Below are 26,825 nucleotides of genomic sequence, written 5' to 3' on the forward strand. Positions count from 1 at the left end.
CAGTGACCAGCTCCATGTTGTAGCTCCCACCCTCTCCAACTATAGTCAGGTGATCCCACTGGTGTCTAATAAAAGGGCAGCCAAGTTTGGGAGTTTTACTTTGAAAGCAGCTAGTAAGTTGCAGGTAAAACGTATTCGTCCCTTTTATAAAATGTATAATTAAACCATAGAATTCTTAATGAATCAGATGAAAATTGAGCATAGGACTGGCCAGATATGGGATGACTTTGACGTAGTTGGCCAGCTTAAATATATTGCAATATATGGACAAACAATCCCTGTTTTGTTTAAAGGGTAAGGCATTTTTCAGTAGCAGTATGCACAAAATGTCTCTGTCTTAAATATATTGATAATGGGTTGAGTGCAGAGGAATCTTGTATTTGTCTATATGTATTTTGTGGTGACACCCTCATTGCACCCCCGCCTAATGATTTTAAAAACTAGTGGTGAGCACAACTTTCCTTTGTTTGTTATATAGATAGATAGATAGATAGATATACACACACACATATATTGTATATAGATATACTGTATATGGAAAGTAAACTCGTCTTAAGAACTTACCATAACTAATAGATAAGACGTAATTAGATCTGCTATTGCTTGCAGTTAATTCCTGTGTTGTTTCTTACAGATGTCCATTCTGGAGCCGATTCCTGTATGTTGCAGGATGATTTCAGACCTACGGGAATTCTACAGTATGAGCTTCAAAAATTGGAAATTCAGGGCTGTGAAATTAAAAACCCCAACCCCAACTCCTCTGCTCAAAGAAAATTATTCATTTTGCATGTGACCCACCCTTTTACTTCTCAGCCAAGCTATGCCAATGAGGATTCTAGGTAAAGTCCATGGGATAAAGGGCACTAAAATAACAGATACTTTGTACAGATTTCAAGCACCTTTGAGTTAACTGTTATTATGATCTAGAGCTTGATATTCTGTGACAATTTGCAAGTGGTTATCATTTTTTTTAATATTTGTGTTTTTTTCAGTTATTTCGTTTTTTATTCAGCAGCTCTTCGGATTGCTATATTAGCAATTCTGTTGCTAGTGGCAAAATTATCCTAGCAACCACAGACTGACTTGAATAACAGAATATAAATAGGAGAGGGTCTAAACAGATTAATAATAAAAAGTAGCAATAACGATACATGTTTAGCCTTACAGAGCACTTTTTTTTAGATGGGGTCAGTGATCTCAATTGGAAAGCTGGAAAGGGTCAGAAGAAAAAGGCAAATAAAAAACACTAAATAATTGTGAAGACCAATTGAAAAGTTGTTTAGAATTGGGCATTCCATAACATACTTAAAGTAAAGTGAAAGGTGGTCAATTTTAATAACTTTAATCCATACACTGCCACCACATGCAGAGGTGCAGTCTACACCTCCTTTTAATCACTAATTTCAACATATTAGTCTAATAAGCTGTACAAGAGCTGAAGCAGAAGAGAAAAGCATAACACTCAAAGAGGGATGATGCAATTGCAGAAGAGGGTTGAAATAAAGGGTAGGGGGATAAATCAGAACTGAATGGGGTTGAAGAGAAAAGATTCTATGGAAGCAGTAGGGACTTCTGTGAGGGAAGTATTGGTTCCAGGGCCGGGTCAAGGTATTTTGGCACCTTAGGCAAGGGATTTAATCAGTGCCCCCCCACCCAACCCGGCCCTACATTATCATTTCCCACCTTACCATTCATATTGCCCCCTGTACCTGTGCCAGCAGCCATTATGTTGTCCCGTGTACCTGTGCCAGCACCTATCATATTATCCCCATTTGTACCTCTTCCAACGGCAGTCAATCACTCAGATTGCCCCCAATCTGTACCTGTGCCAGCATAAGACAAAACATCCATCATAGTGTTACCCCCAGTCTGTAATTATTCCAGTGGCAGCCAAAAAAATCCATCATATTGCCCCCAATTTGTACCTGTGCGAGCAGAAGCCAAAAATCCATCATAATGCCCCAAACATCTGTGTACCTGTGCCAGCAACTATCATATTACCCCCATTTGTACGTGTGCCATCAGCAGCCCTCATATTGCCCCCAATCTGTACCTGTGCTAGAAGGAGCCAGAAAATACACAATATTGCTACCAAATATGTACTTGTGCCAGCAGGAGCCAAAAATCCACCATATTGCCCACAAATATGTAGCTTTGCCAGCAGTACAAATCACGGGCAAGAGGGGGTTGGAATTGGCAGTTTATAAAATTAAAAAACTATTGAAGGTGAAGCAAACCAGGGTTTTAAAAAAAAAAAAAAGAAAACACAATCCCCCCTAAAAGTGCGCCCCCCATCATGATTGCGCCCTAGGCGGGCGCCTACTCTGCCTACCCCTAGTTCCAGCCCTGATTGGATCAAGTCATTAAGCAGTAATGAGCAAAAGACTACCCCCCAAGATTTCGGAGCCGGAGTGATGTCACTTCCAGTCAAATGTCACGTCCATTCCGGTTTCAAATGTACCGCCTGAGTGCTGGTTCAAAAACATGTAATCAACCTTGGAAAAAAAACGCACATACAGGCCTTGTAAGTTGTGTTTATATTCCACTTTTTTTGCACAACTTACAAGGCCTGTATGTGCGTTTTTTTCCAAGGTTGATTACATGTTTTTGAACCAGCACTCAGGCGGTTGCCATTTCTATGAGTGCTCCAGCCTTTTGTAATTATATATATATATATATATATATATATATATATATATATATATATATATATATATATATATATATATATACACACACACACACACAAGTCCAAGGGTTGCCAGCACTCTCGATAAAGTTACTTAAATATGCCTGGGTGCAGTGCCAATAAATTATCCATAACTACTACAAGAAGGTCCGCACTCTCAGGACTTATAAAAATCAAAATATTTATTATAAATGACTAACGTTTCGGCTAGGTCCCTAGCCTTTCTCAAAGTCTTTGGTCTGGAGTCTGGAATACCTTACTAAAAGCTCCCCATCTTTTGTATTATTACTCTGTATTATTATATTGTATTATTATTATTATTGCTTGTATTTTGACTGGTGGATTAGAATGTCTTTCTGTTTCTTTTGTCTGCTAGGTCTAAACAAATAAAAGTGACATTAGAAGCTAATGATACATGTAAGCAAAATCCATTTTTGTGGCTTAAAAGCGAAGAAGGCTTTCATTGGGATGTCCTGTCTAAAACTGACTTTAGCATTGAGGTAAGACTACGGATCATCATTAACTGCATGTTCTAGACGTGTTAGTAGATATTTCGTGACTGTTTCAGTTATGTGATCATACACAAAATATGGGTGTATTTTGTGCAATCTATCCTTACATTTGTTGTAATTTCTTTGCTGTTTCAGGCATCTGGCAGTTACAGAGTCCCTAATGTCGATATATCCTTGCCAGGGAAATTGCTTCCTGATACTAAGGAAGATCTGATCCAGGCAGCAAAATATAAAGGCACAGATACTATTGTGTATATACAAGTTCCAAATGCTATTGCTATTACCCAATATTTCCCATGTGGTGAGTACTGTTATGCTACATAGAAAGTTGGGTTTGCAAAATGAACTACAGGTATGGGACCAATTATCCAGAATGCTCCTGACCTATTTTTTCCGGATAAGGGATCTTTCCATAATTTGGAACTTCATACCTAAAGTCTACTAGAAAATCATGTAAACATTAAATAAACCTAATAGGCTGGTTTGCTTCCAATAAGGATTAATTATATCTTAGTTGGCATCAAGTACAAGGTACTGTTTTATTATTACAGAGAAAATAGAGTCTATGGGAGCCTTTCCGTAATTCTGAGTTTTCTGGATAATGGGTTTCCAGGTAACTGATCCTTTATCTGTATATTATTTTTGTCTCTTATTCTCTCTCGAAAAGCTGGTCTTAATAGTATAAAATATAGTATAAAATCTTGAATCATAAAAACTTAGTTTTACATGGGAGTACAGTAGATCTTCTGTCAGCAAAAAGTTCAGAAGTGGTAATCAACCTTTTATTATTTGAGTCTGTGTCATAGGGTTTTACGCAGGCATCTTATCAGTTTAAAGCGATTTTAATCCCTGGTAAGCCATGCAGTTTTCCCCAATGGCATTCCCAAAAATGACAGGTTTCTTCATTGTAATGACCGATACCTTAAAATGACTAGGAGGTAACAGTTCCCAGCTCTCATGAGATAATTAGTAGAATTATGGGTTGTTAACTTTTAGTTTGATGTAGAGAGATATTCTGAGAATTTGCAATTGGTTGTCATTTTTTTTTTTATTTGTGGTTTTTTAGTTATTTAGCTTTTTATTTAGCAGCTTTCCAGTTTGCAGTTTCAGCCATCTGGTTACTAGGGTTCAAATTACATTAGCAACCATGCATTGCTTAGAATAAGAGACTGGAATATGAATAGGAGAGGCCTGAAAGCAACACGAGTAATAAAAAGTAGCAATAATATATTTATAGCCATACAGAGCATTTGTGTTTAGATGGGGGTCAGTGACCCCTCTTGAAAGCTGGAAAGATTCAGAAGAACAAGGCTAATAATTTAAAAAAAACAATAAAAAATGAAGGCCAATTGAAAAGTTTCTATAACATACTAAAAGTTAACTTAAAGGCGAACCACCGCAGCTCTGAAAAAGGAACTAAAGAAGGATGGTCTTTTACATTTCAACTGTGCTTTGACAGAACCTACAGAGCAGACGAACACAACCAGTACTGTTTCACCTGTAGAAAACTGTCTTGAGTTACTGAAAGAAATTAAGATGGTCAGATGCACTGATAAATACCTGACAGTACGGCTGGATGACAATATACGAGAGGTAATGTAAGCTTTCACATTGTGAGACAAAACATTAATTTGGAATGCCTGTACAACAAGATTATATGCCACTTTATTTGAAGCAATTCAACCTCAATGACAGTGGTTTATAGAGAAAGCAGACCCCGCAGTCTGTGGAGGGACTGCTTCCTCTATAGCTAATAAAAAAACCCACCTCCCCAGCTGCTCGCTCTTACTGGTGACAAAGGGGAAGCAAGTCGAGCAGGAGTGGGCGGAGTCTTGACTGGATGTGGGCGGAGATGGGGCATTGGCAGGGTTGGGCTGAGGCGGAACAAGAGTGGGGTGGAGCGGAAGTGGGCGGGAGGATGGGGATTGGAGTGCGCCAGGCCCTCTGAAGATTTTTATGCAGGGGGGCCTGGCTAACTCTAGTTACACCACTGCTAACTGTGTTAAATGCAGATTTGAGATCCTCAGGGGTACAAATCAGATATACAATCAAACAGAATTAATCCCCAAACAATCAGAATTTCACTTACCTACTTGACAGAAATTCCATTTCTTCTAGTCCCGACATATCAGTACACACGGCGGTATTCCCCCTCCAAGTATAGGAGGTGAGACCTATAACATAGCCAATCAAAATGAATTATGACCTATAAGACCACATGACCTTCTCCTCACCACTGTTATACATTTACCATAGCGATACAGTAACCAAAATAAATAACTTGGGATGGGAAACCCTGTACTGACATGTCGGGACTAGAAGAAATGGAATTTACATCAAGTAGGTAAGTGAAATTCTCATTTTCTTCTGTGTCCCTCCATGTCAGTACACATGGGCTCTTCAAAAGCATGCCCCAAAAACAACAAGTGGTGGGAATAACCAACATAAAGGCAATAACCAAACAGATGCTAAAGATGCCCTGAGTAACATGGCCAGCATCACACCCATCCTATAGGGGAGCTGATAAAATGTATAGCCCCTGAAAAGATAGACGAAAGGCACAAGAACATGGACATGTCCTTGGACATGGAAAGCGATTGACAACAAGACCTACAAAACCAACCATTAGATGACAGAGACTGGCACTTGATCAGAATAAAGTCTTGCAGAGCAGAATACCCATATTTTGCTTAAAGGGTTACCTCAGCAACTACATAAAACCCCACCTGGGGAAGAACCAAAATCCTGAAACTGTTAAAACAGGCCTCTTCGGATATAACCATAACTATGGCGCCAGCCATCTCAGAACTAAAACACCCTAGAAGCCACCGGAAAACCAGAATATACAGATCAGAAATTAACCACCACTTAGATGCAACTATCCCCAGTGCTGGAGAAATGTAGTCTATCTTCAGCCCTAGCCAGTGGCTCCAGAAAGACTTGGCACACACTAGCCTATAGCCCTGCAGCTTAAAGTATAAGTAAAGCTTTAAAATAAGTGAGTGTAAAAGTGATGAGGGGGGTATACTAAGCACTTTTGTAATGTACATTCATTATTTATTTATATTTTATTTCAAGATAAAGGGATACATGTACTGTTACTATGAATGAATTTTGTTACAACAGCGCCACTTGCTGGTCAGTTTCTCACCAGTCTGACCACCAAGTAGTCAAGCAAGTTGTCAGGAGAAAGAAAGAGGTTGCTCTGATATTCTTCTGCTTAGAAAAGATTTGAGAAAGGTTTCTAATTGTTTTCACACCAGTGCTGACAGGGGTCAACTCCACACCAGAGACCAGCCAAAGATCCACCAACTCATGGCTGACAACACCCTATGACTATGAGGACTAAAGAACCAGATGAAAAACTCTGTGATATCCTAATCCAGAATTCCACTATAATCATAGTAGGGTCATGTTAGTACAGTAACAGTAAAAAAAAAATACAAAAGAAAAAAACAAAAACTGCGTTTGAAATCTATCAATAATTCACCAAAAGGGTGAGGAGGGAGATCCCACAAAAAATAACAGTGGTGAGGAGGAGGTCATGTGGTGTTATAGGTCATGATTCATTTTGATTGGCTAAGTTAAAGGTCCTACCTCCCAAACTGGGAGGGGCAATACTGCCCGTGCGTACTGACACGGAGGGACGCAGAAGAAAAAGGAACTCTACTTGAACATATATGCAAGATGTGTAGCTCATTATTTTCATATAAAATACATAAACTGGTAAACGTCACTTGCAGGTGAATGGAAACATGATGTCGGAGCACTTTAGTAAGGCGTAATCTAGTTCCCTTTAAATAATTGAAGTAATAACATTTACTAGTTTCCGGGTTTACTGTTCCAAGTTTCCGTTGATGTTGGAAATGTCTGGTTTTCAAGCTTCAAATGGGTTCCAGCAAATTCCAAATTCCAAAATGACAATGCAATAATGGAAGTATAACATAGCAAAGTATTTCTGAAATTCTTTTTGCGTTTTGACTATGTGGAATAAATGATTGCTGGTCAGTTAAATGTGAATGAGTTCTTTTGTCATTATACCCAAAAGAATTTATTCATCCTCGCATAGGAAATACTGGGATTTAACCTCGGCAATTGCAGTGATGTCTATGAAGGGTTTCATTCATTCAGGTCATGAAACATAGCTGTGGTTCCCAATTTGGGGCTGTCCATCCTGGAGGTGGTGCTTGGAGCAGTGGGGGCTCAGTCTGAAGGCCATGTAGGGTCATATTTGGGAAGAGTGCATGTTTTATGTCTTTGATAACCCTCATGGTAGAACTACACGGCCGATTTCAATGCGTTTTCGGCGGTTCCGACGTGCTGTGCCAAAATGCAGGCATCAAGTCGGATGCGACGGAAAATAAGGTAAGAAATACAAATGTCGGATCGTTCACCTGACATGACACGACTGTCGGATGCAGACGCAGCATGCAGCATGTCAGATCCGCTGAAAGCACATTGAAATCGGCCATGTAGTTCTACCCTAAAAGTCAAGCTTGAAGGTTAGTGTTTGCTTAGTTTAACAATAATTATTAAATGTGGCCAGGTACCCTGTGGCAAATATGTCTTACAGCATAGCCCAATTTAGGAGGCAACATACTGTTATCCACTTGAATAGTTGTAAACCCCAATAATAATGTTATAATACTAAAGGGGTGATTTATCAATGTCTGAAACTTTTTATCTGGGTGTAAAAATGAAAAAAAATACTGGGATTCAGCCAATACATAAAAAATGATAATATAACAAATATAAATTGAGCTCATTATAATCTACTCTTCTTTTAGACTTGTGGTTTTTGGCCTGTTATCACATTGAAAGACTCTGACTGCCAAGATGAGAACAAAGGAGAACCCAATTTATGGGTCACATCATTGGAGAAATGCAAAATAATAAAAAACAGTCAAGGCTTTCAGACTGAGGTGAGTGGATGGGATTAAAAATCCTGAAAGGTGCTTTAAACTTTATTGGCAAACCTATTTACTTTGGTTTGAGGCTTTAGTTTGGTTTGAAGGTAGATGATAAAAACTGCTTGATGACCAATATCAGGCAGGTTTAAAAATCCCCTTGGCTGAAGACTGCATGGGCGCATTCATGTGGCTATTGCTCAATGGTTCACATAGACTTCTGGGGCACAAGCCCCACATGAAGATAATTTCTGACCCCATCCTTTGCTCCTGTTGAGGGTCACCAGCAACAACCCCATCCACAAAATCGTGGTGACCAACTAGGAAGCATACCATACTTGGTAGTCATGTCACTGCCCCACAGTATGATTCCCAAGTCCAATGCACACATTTACACTATTTTTTGTTGTTGTTTTCAGCTGATTCAGACAGTAAATAAATTCACAATGGATTCGGTAAGTACTTGTGTGTGTTAGAACCAATACTGTATCTTTTTTCCATGTAAAGGGTAATCGTGGGTGGGCGAATGTTTATAAAGTGTAACTACCCCATCATCACACTTTGGACAAACTTTAGCCTGTGCAAGATATTCTCACCACCATACATGCCCCTGTCACTAGTGATCATGGGTAGACACTTTGCCCCCTTCAAAGGGTTGTTCATCTTTAAATGAACTATTAGTATGATTTAGAGAGGGATATTCTAAGACAATTTGCAATTGGTTTTTATTTTTTATTATTTTTAGGGGTTTTTTAGTTATCTATCTTTTTATCCAGCAGCTCTACGGTCTGCAATTTCAGCAATGCTTTTGCTAGGGTCCAAACTATTGGTTTATGAACATGATTTTATCCTTCTCTTCTGTTGCAGCAAGCAATCTCTTGCAAACCTATTCATGCCCAAATGTTGGTGTCACGCAGTCTTGATTTCTCCCAGGCTACCAGCAAGTTACAGACTGGTGAAGACATCCATGTGCAGGTACAAACCTTACATGTGTCCTGCTAGTTCTACCCTTGTTTATGATGGCTGCAATTACTATCTGTTGTTTATATAGCACTGCCTGGTATGTTGCCTGTAATGACCCATAGCTCTTGATTAATGATCACTTCCTAGATTGTATTCTACTCAACGGGGAAATTCACAAAAGTGGAGATAGCCCATTTTGGAGTAAAAGTGATGGTAAACTGGAGTAAAATTTTTTCTCCTTATTCACAAAATTCACCTAAATTCTGACTCAACTGCCACTCAACAGCAGTTTTTAGTGAAAGAAAGACAGTTTGCAGACATTTTTATGAATTTGTCTTCCAAACACCATAAAAATGGTGCAAAAACAACATTTTAAACAACATATTTTAAAAATGAAGTAAAGATCAATTCTAATATAATTTGCTCTGCTTTGGTTTACCTAGACTTTATTTCACACCTCTTGTAGGTGCCTCTATTGGGGAATTATCATATTAATAGGAATTAGCATGTTATAGTCAGGGCACATTTCTGTCTTACAATATAGGTGTAAAAGCCTCACTAACAAAAAAGATTAAACAGCATTTTTTTATTTTATACAATTCTATATGAAAAACGTTTTTAACTCACACTTGCATTATTTTACTAGTTTTAGCCTAATGAATGAGGCAATGTTAGCAATTTGAAGGAATATATTATCTAAAGGGAATATCTAGTATAGGTAAATTTAAAACAACTGGACTTGCTGAGTAATCAATGAAGACGTTTCACTACTCATCCTAGCAGCTTCTTCAGTTCAACTGACTGGTGTGGAAAGTTCTCGGCATATAAACTCTTCCACTAATCCAATCACAATGGCACATTGTAACTCTTCAAAGAGGTGACATCTGAAGAAATTCACAGAGGTGTTGATTCTGTGTAGTTACTGTGATAGGATTATCCAATGTGTGATGCAACTCCTAGAAAGAGGTGTTAATTGTGAGAGTGGCATGAATGGACGTGTGAAGTGTTCTGAAACTGCCGGGGTACAGATGTTAGAACAGCATTGTATGTAGCAGACAGGTGGTGTCGAAGGCCCCCGCCTCTGTTCACATGAATCGCCTCTTTCAAGCCTCGTTCAAACCAGCGGTCTTCTTTATCCAATATTTGGACCTTGCTATCTTCAAAGGAGTGTCCCTTGTCTTTTAGGTGTAGAAAGACAGCTGAGTCTTGCCCTGTAGAGTTCGCCCTCCTATGTTGAGCCATTCGCTTGGAGAGCAGTTGTTTTGTCTCCCCAACGTATAGATTTGTGCACTCCTCCCTACACTGGACTCCGTATACCACATTGCTTTGTTTTTCTTTCCAACCCCTAAAGAAAAACAAAGCAATGTGGTATACAAAGTGATTGTAAAGCCCTGGAGTATCACTGGTTATATATATGTTTGGTTCATCGAAGAATCACCAGCAGCACACTGTTAGATTTGCAAAAAGTGCTCAAGTGTAAAATTTATTTAGCCCATAGCATACAAAAAGGGCCTCTGGTCTACTCTGGGAGGTGAGCGCTCCATATTTGTGACTATATATATGTTTGGTGACCATCAGGCACGGTATTCAATTAGTACATCAATTCCTTCAGCAGGTATACCTCAAAGTGGTCCAGCTCCCACCCAGAGGGTGGTCAGTGAGTAGAATTCTAAGCCTGACACCCTATCCACTGTGGCCCCTTCACTAAAAGCATCCAAAAGCCTTGGGAAGTTACTCCCTGTTACAATCCTCAACGGAGCTCCAGCTGCTCTTACTATCTGTCCTCTCTACCTTACTCTCCTAGAGAGTCTATGACAGAACTAACCCTGTTTAGCTAACCTCATTCACGGGGTTCCCTGACTCAGACACTAGAGGACCAGGTCCCTCTAGGGCTAACACTTTACTGGCGAAAAGGGGAGAGAAAATGGAAAGAAAATGACAAAGCTCACATTTGGCGGGTGAAACGCGCGTCAGGCGCACCTTTTAGCTTTCTGTTAGGCAGGACGCTTGATAGGGACCTTTATGGTAAAACGGATCGGGAGGGTGTACTACGAGGGTGAAGGGGTTGGATGTGGTGTATTGATCCGCGGGCCAGAACTTTAGCTCTCTGTAGAAATTAAGCACCTAAGCAACACCGCATTATCACTGAATTGTACTTTACAGCGGGTGGTGAATTATGAGGGTGAAGGGGTTGGAACTGGCTGAATGAACCGTGTGCTAGAATTCTTCACTAGCGACAGAACAGATATTTACCAGCAAGGCAAGCTAGCCGTTTGCTGATTAGGTTCACAATTTATACCGAACACCCATTAAGATTAACCTATCGCCGGGTTAAATGGTTGCTCAGCACTATTCGTGACAACCCTCCTTTACCAGTCAGTCAACGTCCTGTTTCTCGCTGATTTTTTAATATTTATATACATATTCTTTTGTTTGGACATCTATTTTAAATACAGATTAAAAGTTATGTTTTAATTTTAATATTTCTAACTACCTCGGAGGTTATATATGGGAAGGTGCAACTGTGAGGGCCAGCTATTTCCATTTTCTCTCCCCTTTTCGCATATAATCATTATTTGGCCTTGCACACCATATACTGTGTTTGATGGTTGGTGCTCCCCAACACCATATACTCTTTTCCCTAACACTTTACTGGGCCTTGTTGTACCCAGGCTCAATGGGAACAACCAGTCGATCAGGACACCAGCAGGCAAAGAGGAAGATTCACCCTTTTCACTATATGGAACACTATATGGAAGTGCGGTAGGAAGTGATCATTACCCCTCTTGGCAAATACTTAAACTAGATACATGAACTTTTGCCCAGTAACTAGGGAAGGGATAGGGAAGTAAAGCCATAGGGGCACATTAACCCTATGGGTCCCTATATTGTTATAATGGGCTTCTTTGTCACCACAAATGTGTTTTTTTTCCCTTGTAGGTTAACACCACTGAGCCTTTTTTGCTCCTTGATGAGTGTTTTTTGGAAGTGGATGAAAAAAAACAGATTGTCAAAAAGAGTGTTTTTGTTCTAAAAAATCTTACCTGGAACTTCAGCACTGAGCTTCATTCTACAAGTGGCGGAAGGCTGACCTGCATCTTCTGTGTAAACAACGAACCGGTGAGGGTTCCCTTTGTCATCGAGTGTCACCCATTTTTACGTATCATAAAGCCTGTATAATGGAGGAATATGTGAATCAGAAATAGATCATCCTTGGCATGTTGCATTGTTATAGTACAATTTTCAAAATCAACTTGTGACCTTGGGATTTGTAGTTCTAGAATTGTTTGAGGCCAAAGGTATTTTTGTTAGTTTATAATTCTTAAATACAGTATGTGAGAAGAGATTGTATTATGGTATGCTCTGAATGTAAGTCAGTTTCTCCTCTAACCTTTTTGCTCTCCCTATCTGTAGGGTTGCAAGTACTATGATCAACTGCGTAGCTCTTGGGACGTGACCATTGACAGACCAATAGATCAGAGTAAGTGATCAGTTGAAGCATTTACTGAAATTATTAGTGACTTCTTAATAGCAGGGAAGAGTGCATTAGAATATTCCTGCTTTATGTGCTTAAGGTATGTGAGAGGTGCAATTGAAGTCCCCCAAACAGGGGCGTAACAGTAGAGGAAGCAGACCCTGTGGCTGCAGGCAGGCCCAGGAGGCATAGGCCCAAATAATTAGCAATTTTAACATTTATTGGTAAAACAGGGCAATCTCTGGATATGTTGAAGGCCCTAAAAATAATTTGCTGTGGGACCCAGTAACATCTAGTTATGCCACTGCCTCCAAAAATAATCTGGAGAATATCTAGTTAGAAGAACTTTGTATATTGAGTTATTAGCCATAGCGAGCAACAGGCACTCATCTGTCCTTGTCCCCAGGCCAAAGTGATGTCATTATGACAAACAGTCAGGAGAGGGGTAACTGCCGACCTCAGGAAGGAGTGTGCACTGACCTTAGCTCAGGCGGGAGGGGAGATGAGAAGGCGAGGAAGGAAGCCAAAATATACAGGAGACCAGAGGAAAGAAGAAAGGGGAACAGACAATGAGGGCTCATCACCCCAAAGCAGGAGGGAATGTGCCAGGAACACAAGGGGAAGAGGGGAGCCACTGTCTGGATGTTAAATTCATCACACAAAACATACTACAAAAACAAATTAAGGATTTGTGAATTGCTAGGGGGAATTTTGCCAAAACAAACAAAAACCAATTGTGACTGTAACATTCTGTCTACTCAGACCCAGCTCTCAGCATGCCGTCTGTACTGGGAATAACGTTTGGAGTCTTTGTGATTGGAGTTCTACTTACAGCTGCCTTGTGGTACATGTACAGACGAACACGTGAGTATATTGACATTATTCTTATTTATATTGCACAATCATGGCCTACCTGTGGATCGACAGCCATTGCAGAGTTCAACATATGCTACAAATCCACACCAACTATGGAACATCTGTCAATCAGCAACAGATAGGGGTCCTCAACCAGGAGTCTGCTACTTGTGGCCCCTATGGCTGTTGAAACATACAGGGACAGACAAATACATTTAAAATCGAGACATTTAAAGGTATGGAATCTATTATTCGGAAAACCCATAATCCAGAAATCTTCAAATTATGGGAAAACTATCTCCTGTAGACTCCATATAAATCAAATATTTCCCATTTTATTCCATGTAACAATAAAAGAGCACCTTATGCTTGATCCCAACTAAAATATAATGAATCCTTATTGGAGACAAGACAACCCTACTGGATTTAATTAATGTTAAAATAGTTTTAGTATATATAAGGTATGGAGATCCAAATTATGGAAAGATCCCTTATCTGGAAAACACCAGGTCCTAAGCATTCTGGATTACAGGTCCCATACCGGTAGTTCCAGGTGATCAATTAGTTATTTGATAGAACTAATCTTATTTATTAGACCTTTATGCATGGTATTGTCCCATAGAGAAGCCCTTTGACAAGTCAACCAAAGGGTTTTGTTGTCCCCAATCTAAGATCTTTGTATGACATTTTTTATATATAAACAAGACTCTAGGCACAGTACATGTCTGATTGAGTGGTTATTTACCTATCTTCTTAGTCCAAAGGTTTTATGTTGCCCTTATTCTACTTCATGAATTCGGTGATGGTATGATCTCTAAAATGACCCACAAACCCAAGTTCTCTTACACTCTTCTAGGTTTGTCCTTTAAGATGCAGCCAGTATCTACAGCAGCCGGAGGTTCTGATAGCAGCAGCACCAACCACAGCATTGACAGTACGCAGAGTACTCCATGTTCAACTAGCAGCAGAGCATAACAGTGAAAGAGCCCTCCACCCATTCGACAATTGAGAAGATCCATAGAGAAGAGTGTGATGGTATAGACATGTGTTCCAACCAAACAAGGCCTAACACAGATCTCTACAGTGAACAGACCAAAACAGAATATTTCCCCCCTTTCCTACACTGGGCCTTAAAAAGGCAGTAGTGATGGAATACTTGCAGGGAAAGGGAAGCAGAAGAGATGGTTGTAGGCAAATGACAGAGACAAAGAAGAGGCCTACACCCCTGCCTAAGCACTGCGGAGGAATGACAAATTCTGGGCCTTGATCATTTGCACTTGCTTTAGTGTTTGCAGACAGCAGTAGCCATTCATGAGACCAAAATCCAGTGAATGTTTTCCCACTGGTTAAAGCATAACTATACCCCCAAAATGAATACTTGAGCAACAGATGGTTCATATTAAATTAGGTGGCATATAAAAGAATCTTACCAAACTGGTATATATATTTCAGTAAATATTGCCCTTTTACATCTCTTGCCCTGAACCACCATTTCGTGATGGTCTGTGTGCTGCCTCAGAGATCACCTGACCAGAAATACTACTACTCTAACTGTAACAGGAAGAAGTGTGGAAGCAAAAGACAGAGCTCTGTCTGTTAATTGGCTCATGTGACCTAACATGTATGGTTTGTTTGGGTGCACCATTGTTTTATGCAATATATTGGTATACAGACCTAGATTATTCGGGGGTATGGTTTTCCTTTAATAATTTAAGAATTTGGAAAACTGAAAGCATTATTCACGACTTGATTTCATATTATTTTATTATTATGAGTTACTTTTGAACCCATGAATTACTTCAGTTTCTTTAATCTGTAAATGTTTTTGGGATATACAGATCTTAAAACATGCTATACTTTCCTACTGCAAATGCGGCACTGCTTTGGGGACATGAGGTGGAGTAAATTAGCACCCCAATGACATAAGCAGGGATGCCCCAGTTCTTTAAGCCACTGGGACACCAATTTACTGTCCCTCAAATAAAAATACAATCCTGCCAAACACAGGCATTACTGCATTCATGAGAAAGGCACAGTTATTTGCACTGTGGGAGCAACCACTAGGTATGATGCAAAGTGCAGAATACATGTCACCGTATGCCTGCTTATACTGTTTGCACTATGCCCCATGCTTCAAAAATGAGGCCCAATACCTTTATCAGCTTCCTAAGGACCACTTTAAAATGTCATCCTTCTTCTTTAAAGGGAATAAAGCTAAAAAAAGCTGCTTTTTGTGCTATCACAAATGTTTAACCAGGGATCAACTGCTGGTTTTTCGAGCGTAATGAATAAACAAAAAATGTTTTTCTCGAAAAAACTTTGTTCACATAATATTTTTCTAAAATAAAAAATTTTTTAAAGGATAAATAATAAAAAATGTTTTTAATGGTTTTAATCAGTGAAAAGATTTTTATTAGCACAAATAATAGAATATATACGTTTTTATATGATACTCTATGTATCTGATGCACTTATTTATAATATTTATGAAGATGGGCACTATACACAATGTCTAAAGATATTCTGATTGTTATACACCATATGTATCAAAAATGTGATTTGCTGTAATTGATGTTCCCGCCCACCACTCCCCCTGACCTTTCCCCGCCCTCCCTATTCACTATTTAACACAGAGTAATGATTGTAACTACATGCTTGATAAAGGGTCCTGTGAGACCCGAAACGTTGCATTTTTTGTCTACTGAGCCAATAAATCACAAAAGATTTTTTCACAAGAAACAACGTGTCAGTGTGCTGCGGTCTGTTGGACAATTGCAAATGTATAAGCAGTGGCTTTCATGATGAATAAGATATATATATAAGTGCCCCCGGTTGTATTGGATTTACATTTTTACTGCCTTTGAAGTGGAGTGCAAGTTATTCTTTAAATTGGGCTCTGGCTCCTGTTTGCTGACTCCTTTTTTTTTAAACTGAGCTCTAGTTCCTAGGCAGGAAAGAGAGGCACAATTCCAAGTACAAATACACCTGGAAAGATCATTTTGTTGCATGAAAGCACTGCCTTATATAATTGTGCACATTCAAATATTTTCTTTTATAAAGGAATGTCGTTTAGTATCAATTTGAATATTTAAAAAGAGTTCTTACCTTTTTTAAAATTAGAATCCAAACGTGCGTGTTTTGTTTTGTTTAAGGTTTCTGCATAACTGGGCTAAATTACAGTGGTGATTTCTCAAGCTGAAATTCCACAAAACAGTACATTGGCCAGAGTGGTGTCTGACAAACTCCATGTACATTATATGCAACTATATATTTATCTGTTTTCCCTATCAATAACATTGGGATCAACCATAATTTTTACTGGCCAGGCCGGTAAAATACCAGCCAGGTGGCAACCCTAGCCGTCTCCCACAAAACTTGCACAAGAGCATTCCTTTGCCCAAAAAAAGGAAGTGCTTTTTGGTTGGAGACTGCAGGAGTCATTTTGGGGTCTTTAGCTGCTACATTTATCAGCACCCATTATACCATAAGCCTACTGTTATCTGATTGCTGTGGTCATTAGTCCTAGTAATTATTCATTCATATTTATATGGCACAGTAATTGGCACCCAAGCTTCTTAAATGGGAACACACTATCGCGAAAATGAAAATTTAATATAAGCTAGCTTACAATCAATTAAAAATTCTGAATTGTTTCTGAAATAAAGTTTATATTCACTATTCCTCTCTCATCTGTGTCTCTTCATTCTTTCTTCATGCAGCAGTTGGGTGTCAGAAGAATGATCCAATATATCTTATAGGGGGGCTTCCTTTCCTAGCAGATGTATTAGAGCTCACTCAAATAACTGATTCCAAAATCCTGCCTTTTGCACAAATTCTGCATGTAGAGAGAAAGGATTTCTGGTGATTTTAATAGAGTGAGCTCTAATACATCTTCTAGTTAAAAAGAGCCCCCCTAAAAGATATATTGGATCATTCATCTAACACCCAACTCCTGAATGATGACAGAATGAAAAGAAACAGATGCTGAGAGAGGAATAGTGAAGATAAACTTGGTTATGTCAGAAATAGTACAGAATTTTTAATTGATTGTATTTAGAAAGTTTCTTTTTTCAGTATGCTGAAGTTTATATAAAATTTTCATTTTTGCATTTAAAGGGGTTGTTAACCATCCAACACAAGATAAGAAATGTATCAACTAAATGTTTCGATTTAGAACAGTTTACAGGGTCAGCGACCCCCCTCCCAGAGCTGCTTTAGAAGGTGAAAAATTATACTTGTAGTGTAGCCCGCTCACACAACCCTGGCCTTCAGCAATTCGACGCCTGGTGCACGGTGTTGGAGGGATCGGCAACCCCCTCAGCAAATTGTCCAAGAAGACACTGGCACACAGAGGCTAGTAACAGCAGGGTTATACCCTTGCGTGTTTATTCTGCAAACGTTTCGGGGTCAGACCCCTTTGTCAAGCAAGGAAGTTCTTTTTGGTGGGAGACAGCAGGAGTCATTTTGGGGTCTTTAGCTGCTACATTTATCAGCACCCATTATACCATAAGCCTACTGTTATCTGATTGCTGTGGTCATTAGTCCTAGTAATTATTCATCATTTTTTTTTATGATGATGGCACAGTAATTGGCACCCAAGCTTCTTAAATGGGAACACACTATCGCAAAAATGACAATTTAATATAAACTAGATTACAATCAATTAAAAATTCTGAATTGTTTCTGAAATAAACTTTATATTCACTATTCCTCTCTCAGCATCTGTGTCTCTTCATTCTTTCTTCATGCAGCAGTTGGGTGTCAGAAGAATGATCCAATATATCTTATATCTTCCTTTCCTAGCAGATGTATTAGAGTTCACTCAAATAACTGATTCCAAAATCGAACAAAATGCCTGCCTTTTGCACAAATTCTGCATGTAGAGAGAAAGGATTTCTGGTGATTTTAATAGAGTGAGCTCTAATACATCTTCTAGGCAAAAAGAGCCCCCCTAAAAGATATATTGGATCATTCATCTGACACCCAACTCCTGAATGATGACAGAATGAAAAGAAACAGATGCTGAGAGAGGAATAGTGAAGATAAACTTGGTTATGTTAGAAATAGTACAGAATTTTTAATTGATTGTATTTAGAAAGTTTATTTTTTCAGTATGCTGAAGTTTATATAAAATTTTCATTTTTGCATTTAAAGGGGTTGTTAACCATCCAACACAAGATAAGAAATGTATCAACTAAATGTTTCGATTTAGAACAGTTTACAGGGTCAGCGACCCCCCTCCCAGAGCTGCTTTAGAAGGTGAAAAATTATACTTAACATTTCAGTATTAGAAGAACAGTCACACATAGAAAATAGAAAGTAATTGGAAAACTTTTTTATTTCTGGTGAACTATCTGAAACCAACTGAACTGAAAAAAGTGTTGGAAGGTGAACAACCCCGTTAATGTCCAAAGTTACCTTTTCATTGGTGTCAATGTGAGTCACTGATAGCAAAACATTTCAATCACATAAGTGCCTGAATTTGCCCTCTGTTGCATTTTCCCAATCAAATGTTGTACACTCACACTGACAGCAATGAAAAGGTATCTTTGGATGTTTTTTCGCCTTTGCTGTAGATTTACTGTGGGTGGGGTGAAAATAATAAAAAGTTCTGTGTGCCATTGCCCCTAAAAGCTACTGACAGTAGAAGGAAAGGTAAAGTCACTGGAGGATGACAAGTTGTTGTAAGTATTGCATCGCCATCTTCTTCTGATCTTCCTGATGTCTACCTTCAGACTTGGGTGAGCACATGCATGGGGGGGGGAGTGCCAAACAACTTGATGATACTTTTCCTCCTCCTTTAATATAGACACCTCCAGCTACAAGGTTCATAAATATACATTTTTAAGTGACATTCCCTTTAATTAGTATGGTCTCTGCAGTTAAATTCTACAGACATGACGGAAGCCACTGACCATAACTGCAGAGATTTGGGTGAGCCTGTTTGTTTTTTTACTGGAAATCAGTGGTTGTACAAATGTATTATGGACTATTGTATTATTTGTAAGGTTATAGAAAATATATTTCCAAGGAATTCATAGTATAAATATAAATATATATATCAAACACCTCTAGGTAATGTCAGTAATGTCAAACTACATTTAGTAGCATCAGCTGTTGGAATTCAGGAAAGGTTTACGTCATTGGGTGACTATTGTTTCCACTAAAGATTAGCTGGTTAGGTTTCCCTTTAATTCAAATTGGCTAGTAGATGGACTTGGACTCTTTCACTGACCAAGGCAGTTTGAGGAATGCTGGGAGTTGTAGTTAGCTAGGTACCACCACATCCTATGGTTAGTTGTAACCCACAATGATTATGCCCAATGTGTACATATCAGTAAAGATACCCCAAACAGCGGGATTTTTAAAGTCTCCGAATTTACATAAATGCATGATATGAATCTGTGTATATATGACATTATTATTATTTCATACTTGTTTTTTTTCAAGAATTTGAATAAAATATGAAGTGAGAAATTTGTTGTTATGTTTTATTTTTGTGTTTGTTTGCTGGGCCCGCTGTCACAGTGCTTTTCATAGCACTGGCACTGATAAGGCCACCTCCAGCAGTAGGCTCTTAGATGGTTACCCTGTTTATCTACAGGTTTACATTCACTGATCCAGCTGTAGATGTGGCAAGTTTAAATGGAATATAGGGTAAGTGGGTAGACAGACATGTAAGTTGTGTGATAGAGGTTTTTAAAGCCTCTTTCACACTAATAAACTCTTGGACTTCCTCCTCCGCCCAGCAGCTGGTTACTGACTCCGCTGTATTTCAGAACAGCTATGATACTGCCAATTGGTAATGCTTAAGCACAGGGTAGCCTTCAGGAGACAATGAATATAAAAAAGGGGCCCCAACTGAAAAAGTGAATTTCTAAAGGTGGCCTTCCTATGAGCCTTTGAAATAAATAAACTCATATGCTCATATTTCCAATTTAATTTCTGTAGGACGGTACCTGGTAAAATAAAGTGCTTGATGTTGTCTTAATGTCCTGATCTAAGTAGCGGGAAGGATATACTGTACCGGGGTCACAGAGCAGATGTTGAAGTCGAAATGCAAAACTATACATTTTTGTGCCAATATCAGTGTGTCTGCATGCAGGCCAATGCTATGTGTCTGTCAGTGCAGAGATACAGTGGAGTAGATAGGAGGGCATTGGCTTCTCTTTACCTACAACAAAATACACAGGATGGTGAAGTTGAGGATTTACTTCCTGCACCCAAGAAGGAATGGCCAACTGAAAAGCTGTCCAAGCAACAATTCTGGGATCCTGGATTATCAGCCTTTATAGAAAACAAAGCATCCCTGCGGCTCCTCTTCACTTTCTACTGTTCCAATCTTTTGGGTGGCCCCAATGAACAGAACAATGCAATGTAAAGCTCACAATCCAATCAGTTGCTTACTATTTGAGTTGGTCCCCATGTATGGCCATCTTTAGTCCATACCACATACACCAAGGTGAACCTGCCTATATATGTTTAGGATGTGAGAGGTAACAGGAGTATCTGCAGGAATCCCACATAGACACAGGAAGAGCCGACAAATATCTTGCCCTGGCTGGAGTCGAACTTTGAACTGCAGCATTTCTAACCACAGCATCACAGTGGGGTTTTGTCTGTGATCTGCAATAAAAAAATCCCCAAAAAACCCACCAGGATTTATACAGAACCCACAGCAGCAACTCTTACATGATTTAAGGTGCAAACCACAGGAAGTGGAGGCTGGGCCCCAGTGTGGTGGACACAAAGCAAATCTGTATGACCCCTGACACGATGGCTCAGATGGTGTTAGCTTGCCCAGAGGTGCTCCTGCATGGCCCGGTAGAGATGCCCCAATGTGGCACAGCAACTCTGTGAGTCCCGCTGTTTGTTTTGGCAGCAAATGATTGCTAAGCAACATGCACTCCAATTAATAATGGAGGGGAAAAAGTACCCCCCTCACTCCCCAGTGCCAAAAATCTTTCTAATCTCCAAGGCATTTTTCTTTAGATGTGTATCCGCATGTGTCGTGTTATTAATCATTGACCATGCCCATTGTGTGGCCACACCCCCCAATTACCTTAAAAAAAAGATGGCAACCAAAGTTCCCTTTAAAGTAGAACTAAAGCTTAACTAAAGAAGTGTTGTACATTATGTTTTGGGCTTCATTACCAGCCAAAGGCAACCACAGCCCTTTAGCAGTAAAGATCTGTGTCTCCAAAGATGCCCCAGTAGCTCCCCATTTTCTTTTCTGCTGATTTGCTGCACATGCTCTGTGCTGCTGTCACTTACTGAGCTTAGGGACCCACTCACAATATACAGTACACACATACAATAGAAATGTCACAATAAGGCTGATTAGTAATTAGTACAGATAATTACTACATGGCAGCACAGAAACCAGTGCAATTAGCATCAGAATTTAATAATCGTCTTATACAGACATCACCATATATTACAGGTCAACCTAATTTTCTGCTTGATAATTTGTGACGACCCCTAAGCTTAGCTTCTCAACAGCTGCTCAGAGCCCACTGAGCATGTGAGTGTCGTAGACACTATCCAAGATGGTGAACCCCCTGTGACAAGTTTGAAGTCCTGGATCATTGCTGCTATTGACAAGCTCAAACTTAAGGCTGGTGCAATAAGTTCAATATATAAAATATGGCACCTTTAGCCATATTCATTTTTTTAGAGTTTAGTTCTCCTGTTGAGGCCATTGCACAGGGCCACCATTAGAAACTTTGGGCCCCATACAAGCTATTTATATGGGCCCTCCCCGTAAACACAAGTGTGCAGTGTGCAGTACAAACATTTTGGCCATGCCCCTTGTGTGTGCTACACAAATGATCCAAACTCATATCAATGATATAAACAGGGGTATAACTATAGAGGAAATAGAAGCTGCAATGGGGGGGGGAAGAACTATAGGGGGCCCAGTGAGACTAATAAGGAGCTGTAATATATATTTATGGAAAATGTCTATTTCCCCAAGTTTAGGGGCCCAATTAGATACTCATATAATTCAGTAAATAGATCTTGATATTAACAGCTAAAGGTTTTCACTAATCGGGAGTTCATATAAATAGTAGGGATGCACAGAATCCACTTTTTGGGTTTCAGCCGAATCCCCGAATCCTTTGTGAAAGATTCGGCCGAATACTGAACCAAATTCAAATCCTAATGTGCATATGCAAATTAGAGGTGAGAAAGGAAAACGTGTAAAAAAAAAAAAAAGTGACTTCCTTTTTTGTGACAAAGTCACATGATTTCCCTCCCAGCCCCTAATTTACATATGCAAATTTAGATTTGGTTCAGCCAGGCACAAGGATTCTGCTGAATCTGAATCCTGCCGAAAAAAGCTGAAGCCCAAACCAAATACTGGATTCAGTGCATCCCTAATAGTTCCATTAATTTTTAATTAATGTGTGAAGTCAGTCAGCTCATTGGGGGGGGGGGGGTCAGTGGAATTTATTTCATTGGTGGTCAGTGAAGTTTGCCTTTACATGCCCCTGTCATGCTTATCTGCTAAGGATGCCCCAAATCCAGGATTTGCCTGGCCAAACTGAATCCTTAAAATCATGTGATTTTTCATCTCACAAACAAGGAAAAAAATTAAAACCACACTGGTTTAGCCCTTCCTGGACCTAATTTGCATATGCAAAATTACATCAGTTTCTACATAATTTTCTAGGCAAGTCGCTGTAGTTTTTTGCAAAAGTTACATAATTACATAGTTAAATGGGGTTAAAAAAAGACAAAGTCCATCAAGTTCAACCCCTCCAAATGAAAACCCAGCATCCACAAACACCCCTCCATACTTTCACATAAATTATATATACCCATATCTATACTAACTATAGAGTTTAGTATCACAATAGCCTTTGATATTATGTCTGTCCAAAACATCATCCAAGCCATTCTTAAAGGCATTAACTGAATCAGCCATCACAACATCACCCGGCAGTGCATTCCACAACCTCACTGTCCTCACTGTGAAGAACCCCCCCTACGTCATACCTCCCAACTGTCCCTTTTTCGGAGGGACAGTCCCTCTTTTGACAGCTCAACCCGCAGTCCCTCATTTGTACTGGAAAGTCCCTCTTTTCTCTGCACTGAACAGCCAGAAAAAGAAACAAAGTTTCTCACTTAATTGGCTTTTAGGAGAGCCCAGAACAGCTAACAGGTGCAAATAAGATACTTTGTAACAATTTTGAGACACAAAAACACAGTTTAGATAAGGAGAAATATTTTCAAACTTTCATAACCTGCCAAATTTTGTAAAACGAACATGGTAATTAGGGGGTGTGGCCACAGAAAGGGGTGTGGTCAAAAAAATTGCTGCGCTACGTGCGGGAAAATTTTTTTTGGCCCTCTTTTTACTTCCAAAATGTTGGGAGGTATGCCCTACGTTGCTTCAAATGAAAGTTCTTTTCTTCTAGTCTAAAGGGGTGGCCTCTGGTACGGTGATCCACTTTATGGGTAAAAAGGTCCCCTGCTATTTGTCTATAATGTCCTCTAATGTACTTGTAAAGTGTAATCATGTCCCCTCGCAAGCGCCTTTTTTCCAGAGAAAACAACACCAACCTTGACAGTCTACTCTCATAATTTAAGTCTTCCATCCCTCTAACCAGTTTAGTTGCACGTCTCTGCACTCTCTCCAGCTCATTTATATCCCTCTTAAGGACTGGAGTCCAAAACTGCACTGCATACTCCAGATGAGGCCTTACCAGGGACCTATGAAGAGGCATAATTATGTTTTCATCTCTTGAGTTAATGCCCTTTTTTATGCAAGACAGAACTTTATTTGCTTTAGTAGCCACAGAATGACACTGCCCAGAATTAGACAACGTGTTATCTACAAAGACCCCTAGATCCTTCTCATTTAAGGAAACTCCCAACACACTGCCATTTAGTATATAACTTGCATTTATATTATTTTTGCCAAAGTGCATAACCTGCATTTATCAACATTGAACCTCATTTTCCAGTTTGCTGCCCAGTTTCCCAACTTAGACAAATCACTCTGCAAAGTGGCAGCATCCTGCATGGAACCTATAGTTCTGCACAATTTAGTATCATCTGTAAAAATAGAAACAGTACTTTCAATGCCCACCTCCAGGTCATTAATAAACAAGTTGAAAAGCAAGGGACCTAGTACAGAGCCCTGTGGTACTCCACTAACAACACTGGTCCAATTCGAAAATGTTCCATTTACCACCACTCTTTGTAGTCTATCTTTTAGCCAGTTCTCTATCCAGGTACAAATACTATGTTCCAGGCCAACATTCCTTAATTTAACCAGTAACCTTTTGTGTGGCACTGTATCAAATGCTTTAGCAAAGTCTAAGTAAATCACATCCACTGCCATCCCAGAATCAAGGTCCCTGCTTACCTTCTCATAAAAAGAAATGCAAGATCTATTACACATAAAACCATGCTGGCACACACTCATAGTATTATAATTTACTATAAAGTCCAGTATCTTATCCTTTATTAGCCCTTCCAAAAGCTTTCCTAGCACTGACGTCAGACTAACTGGCCTATAGTTTTGAGGCTGAGAACGGGATCCTTTTTTGAATAGAGGCACCACATTAGCAATTCGCCAGTCTCTCAGCACTATGCCAGATCTCAATGAATCCTGAGAAATTAAGTAAAGAGGTTTGGCAATCACAGAGCTAAGCTTGCTAAGTACCCTGGGATGAATACCATCTGGCCCCAGACCTTTGTTAATCTTAACATGTTCTAGTCTCTTTTGACTTTCCTCATGTGTGAGCCATGTATCATTAGTTGTACTACTAGAACTGGGACTATTAAGAAGGAAACCTTCATTAACTGGTTCCTCATTTTTGTAGGCAGACGAAAAATATGAGTTCAGAGTCTGCACTTTTATTTTGTTTTCATCAACCAGCTGACCCCCCTCTGATATTAAAGGTCCCATCCCTTCCTGCTTCATTGTTTTACTATTAACATATTTAAAAAATAATTTTGGTTTCTTGTTACTGCTTGCTGCGATATCCTTTTCCATATCAATTTTAGCTTGCTTTATAGCTTCTTTGCTATATAAATTGTGGAGGTATATTTTAATCTTGAATATGTATAAGTGCGTTGTCTGACGAAAATAACTGTCTGTACACATTTATGCTAAAAACAATAAAAATTTATTGAAGTAAATTGTGGAAGTATTGCCGTAACTTCATACATAACATACACAATTAACAATACGTTTGCAATGTGAGCAGGCCCCCCTCCAATGAAGATTTTGCCATGCCCGGGACAATAGTCTCTCTTTTAAACCCCCCGGACAATGCGTACAAAGAATTTTGAGGGAAAACACGTAACTTTGATCTGTGCATACTGATTTTTAAAAACAAGCACACAGGGTAACTCTAGCTTCCCGGTTTAAAATTGCCTGTTGTAGATTTCAGAAGTCTGAATCCCAGACAGGACTTGATTGATGTGAAATTTGTCTAATCACAGGTCCCAGTCCCAAAATCAGGGTCATGCACCTCCCCTAACCACCCTGCTCCACCTATTATCCAGGCAGTCGGCCAATCAAAGACAACGCAACTCACAGTTGTCATATGGACTCCTTAATTAATATCTATGGTAACAAAGAGGAAAAGTGGAAAATACTTTTGGACAGACTGGGTTAGCCTAGGTTCTGCTTTCTCTCACAATAGGTCTGAACGGGCCCCTCTGTAGATCTAGTCACTGATTCAGGGGCCAAACAACTAGGTCAGCTTGATTATTCCTATAGATCTGCTTATATGCCAATGGTTCATATTTCAGAGCTCCTATTCAAGGTGTGGTTCACCTTTAGGTTAACTTTGGATATGTTATAGAATTCTAAGCAATGTTTCAATTGGTCTTCATTTGTATGGTTTTTGAATTATTTGCCTTCTTCTTTATTACTCTTTCCAGCTTTCAAATGGGGGTCGCTGACCCAGTCTAAAAACAAATGCTTTGTACGGCTACACGTATTGTCATTGCTACTTATATTATACTTCTTTCTATTCAGACCTTACTCTATTCATTTTTTAGTTCTTTATTCAAATCAATTAATGGTTTCTAGGGTAAACTGGGCCCTAGCAACCAGATTGCTGAAATTGCAAACTGAAGACCTGCTGAATAAAAAGCTAAATAACTCAAAAACGACAAATAATAACAAATGAAAACCAACTGCAAATCGTCTCAGAATATCACTCTCTACATCAGACTAAAGGTTAACTCAAAGGTGAACAACTCCTTTAAAGGATATCCATGCTGCAACCTTCACCTTATGCAGAACTACACATACCAGAATTCCTACACAGAAGCAGTTCTTCTCAAGCACACCCTTGAGAGGCGCGCCAATATTGCTGGCTGCCTTTATCCTCTTAATTAATCCTTCACCATTGTCTCCATCTGTCTGCGCCTTGGCACTGCCAACAACTAAAATA

At 39.3% G+C, this 26,825-nt stretch overlaps 1 protein-coding gene across 1 annotated transcript in view; it reads left to right on the plus strand.

Annotated features, from left to right (window-relative positions):
• Window positions 1-14,853, plus strand: part of LOC108700515 (endoglin) — a 30,521-nt gene extending 15,668 nt beyond the window's left edge. The window contains exons 5-15 of the mRNA XM_041574668.1: window positions 635-839; window positions 3,066-3,189; window positions 3,337-3,502; window positions 4,661-4,794; window positions 7,989-8,123; window positions 8,528-8,563; window positions 8,976-9,083; window positions 12,012-12,191; window positions 12,486-12,552; window positions 13,309-13,410; window positions 14,258-14,853. Coding sequence (XP_041430602.1) covers window positions 635-839; window positions 3,066-3,189; window positions 3,337-3,502; window positions 4,661-4,794; window positions 7,989-8,123; window positions 8,528-8,563; window positions 8,976-9,083; window positions 12,012-12,191; window positions 12,486-12,552; window positions 13,309-13,410; window positions 14,258-14,376 — 1,376 coding nt within the window. The 3' untranslated portion in view covers window positions 14,377-14,853. The remainder of the gene's footprint in view (window positions 1-634; window positions 840-3,065; window positions 3,190-3,336; window positions 3,503-4,660; window positions 4,795-7,988; window positions 8,124-8,527; window positions 8,564-8,975; window positions 9,084-12,011; window positions 12,192-12,485; window positions 12,553-13,308; window positions 13,411-14,257) is intronic.
• Window positions 14,854-26,825: the final 11,972 nt, after the last annotated feature.

This window comes from Xenopus laevis, chromosome 8S, assembly GCF_017654675.1.
Source record: "Xenopus laevis strain J_2021 chromosome 8S, Xenopus_laevis_v10.1, whole genome shotgun sequence".
Lineage (NCBI taxonomy): Eukaryota > Metazoa > Chordata > Amphibia > Anura > Pipidae > Xenopus > Xenopus laevis.